The sequence below is a fragment of the Poeciliopsis prolifica genome, unplaced genomic scaffold, assembly GCF_027474105.1.
Source record: "Poeciliopsis prolifica strain line A6 unplaced genomic scaffold, Auburn_PproV2 SCAFFOLD014, whole genome shotgun sequence".
In the NCBI taxonomy this organism is placed as follows: Eukaryota; Metazoa; Chordata; class Actinopteri; order Cyprinodontiformes; family Poeciliidae; genus Poeciliopsis; species Poeciliopsis prolifica.
Window position 1 is genome coordinate 8,913,527 of NW_026562389.1, and position 14,476 is coordinate 8,928,002.

The window sequence follows — 14,476 nt, forward strand, 5'->3', positions numbered from 1 at the left end:
AAAAGTCTTACATTGACTTTCACCTAGCAATGCAATAATGCACTTTCACTTTCATTTTAATGAATTAAAATAGAAAACAATTAGCTAGTCAACTATCAGCCTGGATATTAAACTCATACTTTATATTCGAAACTCAGTAAATTACAGTCCAGGACCTAAAAGTTAATTGATTTTTTACTTTATAGATCCCAAAGGTAAATGAAATAGAAATTAGTAATTTAATTAAATATTTAATGCAATTAAATATGTGACATCTGACAACAGCTAGTTACAGTGTATTTTATGTAAGGGTATTACATTAAATACAAACAAATGTATGCCACACTTTAAAATTGTCATTTGTAAAAGAAATCATTTCTTTTTCCTCTTTCACTCATTTATTTTTTTCTGTACTGTGTTGATTTACTACACAGAATTCCAGTAAGAAACACTGAAGTGTGAATGAACAAATTATGCACTGAAAAAGCATTTCAACTAAGAAAATAAAACATTAAAAGTATATTTTAAAAAGTAAATAATCAATGGAACTAATGCATTTAATTAAAATGTAGGTCAATAACTTGTAAACTGTTTTTATTGACTGAAGAGTTTTCAGAATCTGTAAATATTTTGTCAGTAGATTTTAAGTTAAACAGTAAAAGTTTCAGCTTAAAAAAATTGAAAAATACAAGTTTTCACTTTGAGACACATAAACAAAACATTTAAAAAATAAAACAAGCATCAAGACTTCTTTAAGATCATTTTATTTATTAGGACAATAAATAACGTTCAGACCTTTGCATTTTAAAAACATTTGAGCAATTTCACAATGAATGTGAATTCATTTGTGCTCTATTGCTGTGGGGACTGATCAGTGGTGCTCAGCAAGCAGTCTCCATAGACATTTCCATACGAGTTTTTCAGAAACTGGACGTAGTTCTGCAAACTGCGGTTTGTGGAATCCGACTGGTCCAGTCGTTCCCTCAAGTTCTGAAGCTGAGAATGGTAGCGACGCTCCATCTGAAGACAGAAAACACATTTTAATCCCGTCGAAGGCTGCAGTCAGATGTGATGAGGGATGAATGACATACGTCCTCCTTGCTTCGCTGCAGCTGATACAGCTCCAATTTGGCCCGACTCAGCTGGTTCTGCAGCTCCAACGATCTGGACTGTGACATTTTCTCTTTGGCCAGAAGTCGCTGTATGCTGTCGTCCACCTGTAAGTGTTGTGATCAGAGTTTCCTTTTCTTTAAATCAGCTATATTTTTATTGAAAATAGAGCTAATTATATCAGTCAAACGAAGCAAGAAATTCAAACCAGAAGAGAAGAAAATAAATGCTTTATACTGCTCCCGATAAACTCTGTAAGTCTTTATAACTCTGCTGTTTTTAAACTTCTTTTAATTGTTCTGTAGTTTTTTGTCTTTATTTTTTGTTGGTTGTTCTTGGTTGCATGAGTGTGATGTCATACGTTCACCCTGAGCTGAAGGTGAACTGAGAACTAAACCCAAGCCTGATTTTCACAAGGAGGAACGAAGGAGAGGCCTTTCTGTTTCTGACCTGTCTTTGAGTGTTGTCCAGAGTTTCCTGCAGCTGCTGGGACACGACGGTGCACTGGAATGTTTTCTCCTCCAGCTGCTGCTGAAGGCTGCGGATGTCTCCTTCCTTTTTGCTGACAGCCTGGGACATCTCCCTGCTTTCAGCATTCATATCCTCCAGCTTCCTACAATGAACACACAGGCACAGCAAAGTGTTTCACGACAGAACAGGGAGGCATAATTCAGTTTTTGTTCCAGTTTCACTTCATTTCATCAAAAAATATATGGATTTTACTGTTAAACCCTGAAATCCGTTATCTAAATGAAAACATGAACGCATCTGATTTGTATAAAGGGAGCCTATTATTATTATTGTTTTGTACTTCCACTTGAGTCTCTACTACTTCTAAAAACAGCTTAAATAGTTAAAAAGAACATCCAGCTGTTTTGTGGCAATAAGTTAATATTTTAGGTGTGAGGAAAACGAGCCATTTCAAAAGCCTCCCAAATGTCACTCTTTTGTTTTGTTTTTTATTTCTTCAATCCCAGCAGGTTTCGCAATCTTTTCCAAATTGAAAATTGTGTTTTTTTTTCTTTTTACCATCCTGCATGGTTTTAATAACTGGATGGTCCAAATCCTCCAGGATGGTTTCTCCAGTGATGACATTCTCTGAAGAAACCTCTTGATTTAAATCTTTCACCAGGTCGACTTGGCTCTGAGTTTTCCTCCTTCTCTTTGAAAACCGTTATGGGTTTTTGTTGGGAATCTTCTTCCTCAGCTCTCAGGTTGTTTTCGACAGCAAGTAGATCTTCTTTTGCTCTTTCGAAATCATTTTTTGCACATTTATCTCCTGCCAGTATTGTTCTGCTTCCTGTTTCAGTGCAGTTACATCGCTTTCATACCGACAGTTGAGCTCCTGGTACAAACCATTGACCTTCTCTAACTCAGCCTGGGCACTGCTTAACTTTTCTTGCAGGAACTGAATCTCTTTTCTCAGCCTCCTGCCTCACCAGAGCAATGTCTGCTCCATACATTGAGTTCAGCTCCTTGTAGGAAGCCTGGAGTTCATCCAGCTCTTGTTTGAGGCCCTTTCTTCTCTGTTTCTCAGTATCTATTTCAGCAACAACTGCTTCCAGGCTATGAAAGTGGGCCACCTTTAAATCCTCAAATCATTGGTGCAACTCCTCCTTCTCCATGTCTTTATCATCTATGTGAGCTGGGGAAGCAATGACCACAGCTTTTAGGACTTCTGGATCACTGAGCCTCTTTAGTCTCTCTAGTTCCGTCTTTGCCTTGTAGGCCTGGTCAAAAAACCCTGGTTCCTTCCAACTCTTCCTCCAGGTGGGCCAGTCGTTGGTTGTCTTTATACCTTCTGGCGGTTTCCTTTTCCAGGAGGGAGCGCAGTCTTTGGATTTCCCCGTTTAAGTCATTGGGGTGTGCAGGAGGGAACCTGCCTTGGAGGTTTTGCTGGTCTCCCCTTCTCGCATCAAATTTCTAAAGCTAAAAAATAATCCATGAATCCTTGAAACAAATCAGCAGGCTCTGTTCCTCACCCTGCAAACAAAGCTGACGCCCAGCTCGATTGGTCAGATGGTTTTATTGCTCTAAGCATTGATTTTGAGCAAAATAAAATGCAACAAACATGATTTAGATGGGCCTGTTCAAGGAAGCATGATAGGTCACCTTTAACCACCAGGATCGACTCAATAAACCTGTTTTCATTTAAGTGTTTAAGTTAAAGGAAAATACCTCTCGAGGTTGTTAATTTTCTCCTTCAGGACGTTGTTTTCCTCCTGCAGCAGCAGATTCCTCTGCTGAGCCGTTTCCAGCTGAGCACCTTGTTGCTCGACCTGCAGACAGTCACAGAGAAATTCTTAGAAATTTGAGAACAGGTGTCACATACTCAACAGGACTTTAGTGATTTTGTTTACCTTTCTGTTTTTTTTTTTTTGCAATTTGTTCTTTTTTTATAGTTCCTTCACACCAAGCTTCATTTGACCAAAATCTGTTTTTCTACTTTCAGGACTTCATTTATTCATTTATTAAACATTCATTTATTAACGTTTCTTACATTTTGAGCTGCTAATAGTATTCACAGTCACAAGTTACGAGCGATATACGATATTAATATTGGTGGAATGCAACTTATATTATAACGGGATGTAACTTAAACACTTGGCTGGACCGAGAACATAAGCTAGCTTGCACAGATCAATACATAATTGATAAGATGGGAATAATAAATATTTATCACAGTGAAACAACAACAACAAAATTGTGTTACAGTAAATTATCTTCCTGTTTAAATTAAATGCTTATGTACAATACACAAAAAGAATTACCAAATAAAATCTCTGAAAATTGTTTTTGGTAACTTTATTTAAAATAATTTTGGTGATTCTAACTAACCTAAAACAAGAACATTTTAGTCAGATTTAACTTCAAATAGCAATAAAAAAAATTCCTGTGAGTTTTTATTAGGTGTCTGAAACTTTCTGGTTTCAACTATAAATAATATTTTCCAAATTGTGGCTTTTAATCAGACATTGGGCTGATTAAATCTAATTAAAATTCCCAAACAAATTTGCAGGTAGTTTCCTTCACCTAATGACCCCAGTGAGGCTCGGCTCGGCTCGGCTCGGCTCGGCTCTGCTCGGCTCGGCTCTGCTCGGCTCGGCTCGGCTCGGCTCGGCCCGTTACTTCGCAACCCCAGCTGACCTCCACCCGTCACCTAGCAACACTAAGCTTTCTTTAAACTTTGTCACGAAACTGCAGCTTGAATATCAAGCACTTTCTAGGACTTTATTCAGAAATCAATAACTGTCCAAATTTTGAAAACACCTAAACAAAATACAAGCATTTTCAAGGATTTCCAGCACCCTGCAGAAGGATGTGATGACGTTTATAAAAGGTTCTGCTGTGTCTAAAAACTGATAAGAGTGACCAGGGTGATGCGTTAGAACCTGCAGCCAGGCAGATCACCTTGTGTCTGACTTCAGACAGGACAGCATGATGCTCCAGGGTCCTCCTCTCGTGGGTTTCAGCGTCGTCCTGGGCTTCTCTGAGCTGCTTCTCGGTCCGTCTCAGTTTCTCCGGCAGCACCTCAAGCTCCTGCAGCCGGTTCAGCAGCTCCCGTTTCACTTGATCCTTCTCCTTCTCCAGGCTCACCCTCAGCTCCCGGGCCTCCTTCTGCGTCGCCTCCAGCTTCAGACAGTACTCCTCTGACTCCAGCCGAGCCTTATGAACCTGAACCGCAACCCAACAGTGACCATTTACCAAGGTTTTTACAGTCAACAAAGTGACAAAAACTGAAATTGGGAAAACTTTTTTGTTAACTGAAATACAGACAAATGGTCCACGACACCTAGCACAGTCTATCATGAACGCTGCAGCTAGTTAGCATAGCCACCGATGATGACGGATAAATGGTTTTCCTGTAATGGTAAGTTGTTTCCTAGCTATTAGATGGACAAAAAACTTTATTAGTGTCTTTGGGATTTTCCCTCACATTTAGCAGTGAGCACATGAAACTGATTGGCAGCACTAAGGCCCGCCTCCTTTCTCTGATTGGTTGTTTTGGATCAGAAGCGATACATTTCCTCACAGAATATCTGTGTCATAACAAACTAACAAACATGATGGCACTGCACCTCTGTGCACCGCCATATTTATTAATGACACCGCAATGACTTGCTTATTTATTAGGCTTCTTGATCTGGGACATAAGTACAAACCACAAGCAAGCGATTGCGAAATGGTAAAAATAAAAATCCTTGAAATCTTAAATCTTAAATAAAAACACATTCTTTATAAAAGTTACATATTGCAACTTTAATGGGGAAAAATTATAAAACTAGAACTAAATTATCCGTTTATAAACCTAAAACTATGTATATGTAACATCCTTCATTTTTGTGTTTATGAATCTATTTAATAGCCTTTCGAACTAATGTGAAATTGATTTATTTTTTCTCCCACACAAACAGTTACTATATAATCCTACTGGTGGCACTTACACTAATCAGCAAAACGACGACAGCAAAAGTTGAGATAAAACATCAGTCAGTTGGTTGTTCAAATATAATTATATAATTTTTTAGAAAAATTCTGTTGCATATTCATTACCCGATCAATGTGTACATAATAACAATACAATACTTTTACTATTTTGAATTGAAAGTGTGAAGAAACGAAAACAACTACTATGGCTAACAAAATCTAAACTAAACAATATCTACTATTATCTAAAAACAAAGAAAACACTCTAAAATACAATTAAGACTAATTGAATTAGACGAAAAGTCACAATGACATTAAACTAAACTATAATGAAAAACCCAAAGCGATAAGCCTGATGTTTGCTTCACCTTCTGCTTGTATTTCTCCACCAGGTTCTCAGTCTTTTTCATTGATGTTTTCAGCTCACGAGCTTCAGAATGAAGTCCCTTTAATTTCTCTTCAGTCAACGCCAGCTCTCTCTGATCGTAAAGCAAAAGCAGATTAAATGGCAGCCCGTGTTTTTAACTTTTCCTTCTGTTTCCGTGTGAAGCTACCCTGAGCGTTTGGTTCTCCAGCTTGGTGGAGGTGTTCTCCGCATTGAGGTGCTGAAGCTGATTTCTGAGCTCCTCTCTCTCGGCCCGACTCTTCTCCTCCACTGCGTGAAGCCGAGAGTTCACATCGCTGACCTTCCTGACAGACAGACATATTCATTGTCAGCCATGTTTTCACCAAGAAGTCAGCATTTAGAACTTTTCTCATCCAAAAGGTCTCTTTTTTGGTGTGCTTGTCTTTCACAAACAAAAAGGAAACACATTTAAACATAAGATTTAATAAATCTAATTTTAGGCTGCATTTCTGGTTTAAATCCTACAAATAAACTCCACTTGCGCCACAAAAAAAGCTTTGAAAAAAAAGCCCAGAACTCATGCATGACCAAAGAGCTTGAGTTTCCATGTCTCATAAACAAAAAGAAAAAGAAAAACCACCAACCAACCATTCCCTTCAGAAAGTTGTATTCTCTGGGTTTCACTTGACTTTTTGCAAATTTACTTTTAAAACCATTTGTTGAAACTTTGCACATCATGGAGTTCAACCAGTAAAAAGCTAAATAAGATTAAGTTCAATAAGATTAAATTAAGTTAAATGAAGTAAGCTATAATACGCTACGTTAAGCCAAGATTAACTTGTAGTTATAAGTTACTAAGTTAATTTAAATAAGATAAGTTAACCCTCTCAGGCTCAAATTACTTGCAAAGACTAGCTAAGTAGCATTTAGCTGTTGCAAATCGGCAACATCTGCCTGGAGAGGGTTAAATTAAATAAGTCAAGTTTAATAGGATAAGAAATATTCAATAAGATAAATTAGATAATATAAGTTAATGTAAGGTAGAGCTGCCATGAACTGAAAGCCCAAATAGATAGAAAATGTAAAGTATGTTTGATAAACAAGATGGCCACCTGGGTCCTGAAATCACGCTGTACAGAAACCCAGGGAACACTTTGGGGAAAAATAAAATGGATTGATCGCCCAGCCCATACAGTTAAAAATGACAAAACTATTACAAAAAAAAACAAAACATAAGTTTGATCTGATAAAATCTGACTGAAGTGTTTTAGATGTTCCAACTCACAAATGAAATTATTTGTGTCTCCATCACTGTTCTGCAATTCAATTCAATTGACGTAGCTGGAATTCCAGTAGATCCTACTATAAAAACATAAATCAGTGTAATTTTATATCAATGAGTTTTGTTTTTTCTTTGCTCACTGTTTGACAATCGCGATCTCTTCCTCCCGGCGCCTTTTCTCAGCTGCTTCTATCGAGTGGCGGTGACACCAGTCTTTGGACGCGGACACAGCGATAGTCAGCTCCGTCTCCTTCAAGAGAACACGCATCATGTTTAAATCCTATTTGCATTTCCTGACATGCAAGTTCTGCATCTTTAATCTGTTAATTTAAAGAAATGACGGCTGAAGCAGCTGCACCACCGGACACTTTGCTTCAATCAAAATCTGCTTTTATTCACCAGGTTTCTGCACTAGAACAAGATCTCTGGTTCCTTTTTGCTCCAATTGAGGAAATGTTACATATAAATGTATAGCAAAGAAAATAAAAATGTAATCCAGGATGTGTGTGGTCTGCATAGATAACTTCCTTTTTCTGATTTGTGGCATTTTTTCATAATTTAAAAAGTGTCATTTCTATCACTAATCTGCACAGAAACAGCATTTAATTATATTCTGAAATTTATTTATATTATTTCTTGACCTTCTCCTGTAGTTTCTGTTCCAGATGCCTCACTGTCTCCTTAGCTTGGTCGGCGTGCAGCGTGAGCACACTGAGAGACTCCCGCTCTTCTTTCCGCAGCTTGTCATCCTCCGCCTTCTTCATCTTCAGGGACTCCAGCTCGTCCTGGAGATCACGAAGCTGCTCCATCTGATGCTCCTGACTCTGCTGCATCTTCTACCTCACCAACAGATCGCATGGCATAAGATGAAAACTGGTTAAAATAGTTCATTTTCTGCTTCATTAAGATGAGAATCAGCTTGAACATTGCAAGACAAGAACCTCTGCTCCTGTGTCTTTCCTCGAAAAAGATTTTCCACATAATTTAAGAAGTTAGAGAAAGTTGGTGTTCATTAAATATAGGGGTGAAATGATTAATCATGATTGATTGTGATTATTGAAATAATCATCAACTAATTTAATAATTGATTAATTGTTAACTGGAATATACAAACTCAAAAAAGGCTATTTACTAAAAATAAAAAACAATTCTAGACTTTTCCAAGATGACGTTGTTTGTATTCCTACTCCGAAGGATGTTGTTGTGAAATCAGCGTTCACACCTGGATTTGAGTAGCCAGGCGGACCTTTTCCGCCTCAGATTGCTCCAGCTGGTTCATCAGGTGGCTGCGGGTCGAGTCCAGGATCCTTGAAAGCTCTGCAGTCGTCTTCAAGTTGTCCTGTGTTGACAGTGGCAATGTTGTGAAAACCTGTGGCATGACTTACCAGAGGCCTTTCCGATGTTATCAGTTGCAAACCTTTTCAAAGTCCAGATGCTCGACGAGCTTCGAAGCTTGTTTTTCCTTGCTTGAGAGTGTAGCGGAAAGTCTCTGCGAAATAAGGAGCGAAACTTTTACTGGTGAAGGAGATGGACGATCAGAGGAAAAAGTGTTGGTCACTCACGATGTTTTCTGTTTCAGTGTCAATCAGCTTTTTCTTCAAGGCATCTCTCTCCGTCGGCCACATCAACAACTTTTTCTGTGGAAACCACAACATTTTGTAAGAAGATTATTGTTTATATTTATAAGCTACATGAAATGCAAGTGAATACAGAGCTTTTAAACAAGGGCTGAAATCAATATATCAATTATTGATATAATCAGCAACTGATTTAGACCAGCACTTTACTTTTAATGAGGCACATTTGTTGGAAAAAATAAGTACTGCTTACCCATATTTTAAAAGAGAAAAGTTAGAGAAAGGTGCTGCTGATATTTATTAATTGTAGCATTAAAACGATTAATCAGATTGTCAACTAATTTAGTAATCAATTCATAATTAACTGAAGTAAAAGGATTTAATAAAAACATTTATTGAAATGAACAACATATTCAGAGCAGTAATTAACCCAAAATTGTGCAAAAAATATATACATTTTAATTTAAGATAAAATATCTCTGTCTGTAGATATGTTTTAGCCAAAACTCCTCAAGTGGTATAGTTTTAACCTATTTTCTAATTTAAAAATGGAAATGAAATTTGGGCTTATATGCAGTTTACTAATCTGCAAATGTGATATATTTTTATCTGATTAATCAATTAATCATCAAAATAATCAATAGATTACTAAAGATTTATACATTTCTAAAGTCCACAGAAACCATCACTCCCAGTACTTGTTTTAACTAAGTATTGAAAACTCTGTTTTTAAGCAAAACATTGTTAAATATACACTTTCAAATGTTTGAAAGTGTCTGAATCTTTTTCGATTGTAAAAACAGTTTGATGAGAGAAACAATAGTCAGAAATGAATTATTCTGCTTTTCTCGACCTCTCCTCTGCTTCTTGTACCTCGTAGACGCTCCAGTCCCTGAGGAGATCCCGAAGGTTGTGATTTGTTTGATCAAATATCTCTATTTTCTCCAGCAGCAACTTCTGCTGCCGTTCCAGAGTGAATGTGTGAAGCTTCGTCAGCCGCTTCTCCTGGAAAACAAAAGACCCGATGGGTTCATGCTGATCCGATCATTCAGAGCAGCGATTCCCTTGAGCCCACTCCAGGTTTTCCAGGTACCCCTTTTCACTCTGTTGTGCAATGTCATAAAAATAAATCAAAACAACAAATGCTCTTCACTACAATGCTGCACGGTTGGTAACGTGTTTTCTTTCTAATCATATTTTTGTATTTTTCAAGAACCAATTTGAGGAAAATAATAGAAATTCCCTTTAAAAACAGTAAGTTTAGTCTCCTTAAGCTTAAACTCCAACATGGCTGCCTTGCATGTGAAACGTAATGATAGCTGCAAAGAAACAAAGCAAAACAAAAACACATTATCTGGGCCAAATAATCTGTCGACCAAATATTTTTATCTGCTGCGTTTGGAACTAGTTTTTTGTCAATACTACATCCCAGTTCTGGATCTAGGATTTATTTTGTACAACAAGATCAGCTGAATGACAATTTTTAGTAGATGTAGATAATATAGAACAGGTAGCCCACTTAAAAACATAAACAAGCAAATATTATTACTGTCAATGTTTTTTTGTTTATTTTTAACCAGTTGTGCCATTCTATTGTACTTTTAAAGTTTTAAAACATACAGAAGACCTGCTAAAACCACTATTTTTTCACTTTATAAACATTCCTTCTTTGGCTTTATAGGAGTTGTGGTGTAGGTGGAGCTCGGAGCTGCAGGTTGCAGCCCCCTTAGGTTGGAGTAAAGCTTACCTTAGCAAGGCTGTCAATGGTTTCCTTCAGAGCTGTCAGCTGATTAGCCACAGCTACACCATCGATTTCTGCCTCTACAAGCGTCTTGAGGAGCACATTTGAATTTCTTTGATAGTCGCAAGATTCCGGCCTTTGAATTAAATAAACAGAGTTCAGGTCATTACGACTTCTTGTAGGTGAACGATTTATTAGATTAAAATGAGTTCCAATCGATTAACTAAGTACAATTTTAGCACCTGAAGAGTTTCAATTTGGCTCTCGGTGCAAAAAGATTAGACACCACTGCTGTAATGTCAAGGCAATGACTTGATGCAATCTACTGGCTTTCCTCAGAAAACCTTTTAAACTAATATAAATAATAAAAACTGAACTAAATGCCCAGTTTGACAACTAATAAGAACCAGAATGTATGATTGTTTTGAAGTGGCATTTTTTAGATGGCGGGTTGTGAGTTGACGCTATATAGATAAACTGAATTTAATCTATGATCTTTGCTATTCAATGATGTTCTTACGTCTTTGACCGAACATGACACTCAGGGTCCTCCTGAGCGACATCTTCCGTCAGCAGGACCTCGAGGTCTTCAGAAACTGCATGCGGCTCTTCCTCCTGCTGCCGTGAAGCTCGCCGATTCCTGATGCCACTGTCTGACTGAATCTGCGATCTGCTGGTCTGATCAAATGACAAAAACAGAAAACATGTTCAAAAGAACTGAAACACACAGATGTTTTTGATTCTGTTGTTAAAACAGATCTGAAGTCAGGAAAAAGCCTTTTCTGTCCAACCGTCACAAAAGTAACCAGGACTGGGTGATAAATTAAGTTTATCAATTAAATCTTCAAAAACAGAAAACTAAACTCTTTTTTTTTAAAGTCTGTTGGGTTTTTTTCAGCTGTGGACTCCTTGGGTTTCCGTAGGTCAGAGTGATATTAGTCCACCCAAGAAATAGCCATCTTTTATAACAAGCATGTTTTACAGCTTTAATTTATTTCAATTTTGAAGTTAGAAGGAATTATTGAAATAAAAGCCTTTTTTTTAAATTAGATTTATTACATTGTTTTAGAAGTTTTTCTGCAACAGACACTCCAGCTGGATCCGGAGCGAAAGAAATGTGGTGAATGTGGCTAAGCATCTTCAGTCAATTGCAAGGGATGGTGAAGAATCTGTGATACTGTGGGTCTATTTGTCAGCCATAACTCGTGGAAATCTGGTCAGAGGCTTTTTACATATCTTTACCCAGTGAGACAAATAAATGTGTCCAGCTTATACACACGTAGAAGACCGTTTATAACAATTTTGGGATTTCAATTGCCTCCATTTTAAACCATTTTAAGAGACGGGAAGGACTAAGTATATTTTTCTTTTCTCTTTTTTATTTTATTCTTTTAGTTGCTATACTGCAACAATAGCATAAAATGAACCATGAAGCAACCTGAGACTGGTTGAAGCCAATATTCCTCTTGCATGAGAGTTTTCCTGGAGGAATCCAGGGCACCCGGATCTTTGACTTGCTTGCATTTCGTCTCATCAAAACATCAGCTCCCTAAATCCAAAAGGAAAAAGTGCTAAAGTTAAATTCTAATTTAAAATACTTTATTAAATCAAAAGGGAAATTAAATGTTGTTCTAACTCAGTAATTCAACATTCTTCAGGTACTTATTGTAGCAGGTGAAGGCTGTGTGCAGGAACGGTCTCCTATAGCAGTCTGTATTACAGCATATTTGAAGAAGCCTCTGACTGAAGAAAAAGTGTTTCTAATATGGCGTCATGAAGAGTCGTGTTGTCCATAATTTGCTTAATTTTATGTAAATTTATTCCTTACACTATTGGATTATCATAGTTTCTCCCCCTTTTTCTCCCAAAATTAAATTATGTCATGCCTTCAATTAATAATTACATTTTTCTAACATGTTTCAACAGACTGGAAGTAAAATCCTGATTCTTTCAAACAGAAGAGAATTGAAACAACAGGTAAATGATTAGTTTTTAAAATATTTTATCTTCTCTAAATTAATTTATAAATAGAACTTGAAAACTTTTTACGTTCCTTTTTCAGAAAATAACTTACCGGTGGTGTTCTGGTGATACTGCTCCTCATATGAACATGGACAGGTGTGGTATCCGCTACGTGGACGTGAATCGGTGGCGGACCTGGTGTTGAACCTCTAGTTTTCATCCTTCAGAAGTTTTACCGCGACATTCAGGCCAAGAATAAAACCAAAAACCTCCAGACAAAAACACTGTAAATGGTTTAAGCAATTTGGATCGCGTCAGCTTCCTGTCTCCAGGAAAAATCTCAACTTCTGTCGGAGGAGCAGAATGGTTGCTACAAATAACGAACGAGTGCTCCGATTGGCTGATTTTCAACATCCCGTTTTCTGATTGGTGAAGAAGTGTTTCAAGTAAGCGTTGCCCTGGGAAACTACTAGAAGAAAAATGCATTCATGCTATGTTCTTGAACCTATGAAGAAATTGAAAACTTTTTTGTGAGCAAAAAAGAGAGAAGAAAATAGTTTAACACTTAAAAATAGAAATAATAAAAATAAAAGGAAATTAAACAGATGGTAAAAGGTAGTTATTTCAAACTTTTATTTCGTACTTAGGTTAGGTGAACAGAAGAAAATGTTTTAATAGAAATTGGTTCTTAAACGTATCACAACAGAAACGTTAAAATGTCTTTTTGTCGAAAATGTAGCCTAACCTACAAAAACGTTGGTTAAAAATTTCACAAATGATCATAGTAAATTTTCTAACTAAAAATAATCATTGTAACGTTTGGATCCTAAGGAAAAGACTGCATTTCCCTTTTGTTTAACGTGACTTCCGTCTGTTAGTTAAACATGAACAGGAAGCTAAAGCTAATTAGCTTAGTATGCTAACCATTTGCTTTACAAGCTAATTTATCAGCTAATGCTCAGTCCTTTAAAAGTTATCAAGTCTTAATATTGTGTTTATCAGTGATTGGTGCTGTCATGCAACATACTGAATGATTTGAACATATGACATGTCTCATTTTCAAACCATTACATCGGATAGAAACGCTGCTAGCGTCATAACCTAAATAGCTTTATTGTTAGCTTTTTGGTCAGACTTTGAAACAGCCATGAGGTCAACGAGCCGACTGCTGCTCGGAGTGCAGTGGGACAACTTTTTCCACTTCATCGGCTTTGCGCTGCTGTTTTTCCACCCCTCACACTCGTGTGCTGCCGACCCACCGGAGCACGGAACTAGCACCGACACGCTAATGTTATGTAGGGCATGTGGACACGAAGTGGCGTTCGGCACGGACACCCACTTCGTCCCGAGCCGTATGGCACTATCCAGCCGCAACGACACGTCAGTAGGTGGTCGAAGGATCCACATCCAGCTCTTCGAGAATCCCCAGGGACTCCAGTTCGAGGTGATAGTGTTTAAAAAAGCGGACGTTATTAAGCACTGGCCGGCCGACAGCCACTTCTCCTGGTACCCCGGGTTCTCATGGACCGTAGCTACCTGTCCTAGGTGTAAAACTCATTTAGGTGGGTATATTGACTGAAAAATACGATTAAAATATGCAAACATAGGAATGTAGTTTCTAAGCAAGACTCTCCTTTGAGGTTGCACAAAAAAAATTGCAATGCATTTAGAAAATCGTTAGCTTTCCACAGTGCGAAACCTCAAATATCAACCTCATTTTCTTCATTTGTAGAAATAGTCCATGGTTGCATTTGCAAATAAGGTCTAAGTTTGTTAGTTTTCTAACTACAACATGGATCTCCTTTTTTACTTCAGGTTGGGGCTTCCAGCCAAACAGTTGGCCTGAGACCGTCACAAACAAGAAGTTTGAAGAGTCTGAAAACACCTTTTTGGCTTTAATCGCCCACAGAATATTGAGAGAAGACTTTGCATCAAGTTTGCTAATGACTCCAAAATCCTTTACAAGCTGATGAACTTGACTTGAGGTTTTTCCATTTTTGGTGCTTTCAAGTGAATTTTCAAATATAAAACTGCACCCCTGCTTTTCGCTT

At 37.5% G+C, this 14,476-nt stretch overlaps 2 protein-coding genes across 2 annotated transcripts; one reads left to right on the forward strand and one right to left on the reverse strand.

The window, feature by feature from the left end:
- Nucleotides 1-726: 726 nt before the first annotated feature.
- On the reverse strand, nucleotides 727-12,807 carry LOC129365671 (outer dense fiber protein 2-like). Its single transcript, XM_055039024.1, has 17 exons — nucleotides 12,538-12,807; nucleotides 11,902-12,012; nucleotides 10,984-11,141; nucleotides 10,470-10,599; nucleotides 9,596-9,727; nucleotides 8,708-8,782; nucleotides 8,563-8,634; nucleotides 8,368-8,484; nucleotides 7,787-7,981; nucleotides 7,286-7,395; nucleotides 6,072-6,207; nucleotides 5,886-5,996; nucleotides 4,501-4,764; nucleotides 3,268-3,368; nucleotides 1,540-1,702; nucleotides 1,071-1,196; nucleotides 727-999 (listed from the first exon to the last, which is right to left on the reverse strand). The coding sequence occupies exons 1-17, from the start codon at nucleotides 12,643-12,645 to the stop codon at nucleotides 832-834; spliced, it is 2,277 nt and encodes a 758-aa protein (XP_054894999.1). The 5' UTR covers nucleotides 12,646-12,807; the 3' UTR covers nucleotides 727-831.
- Nucleotides 12,808-13,308: 501 nt separating this feature from the next.
- Nucleotides 13,309-14,464, forward strand: si:ch211-51h9.7 (uncharacterized protein LOC558400 homolog). The gene is made up of 2 exons (XM_055039926.1): nucleotides 13,309-13,987; nucleotides 14,241-14,464. The coding sequence occupies exons 1-2, from the start codon at nucleotides 13,573-13,575 to the stop codon at nucleotides 14,393-14,395; spliced, it is 570 nt and encodes a 189-aa protein (XP_054895901.1). The 5' UTR covers nucleotides 13,309-13,572; the 3' UTR covers nucleotides 14,396-14,464.
- Nucleotides 14,465-14,476: the final 12 nt, after the last annotated feature.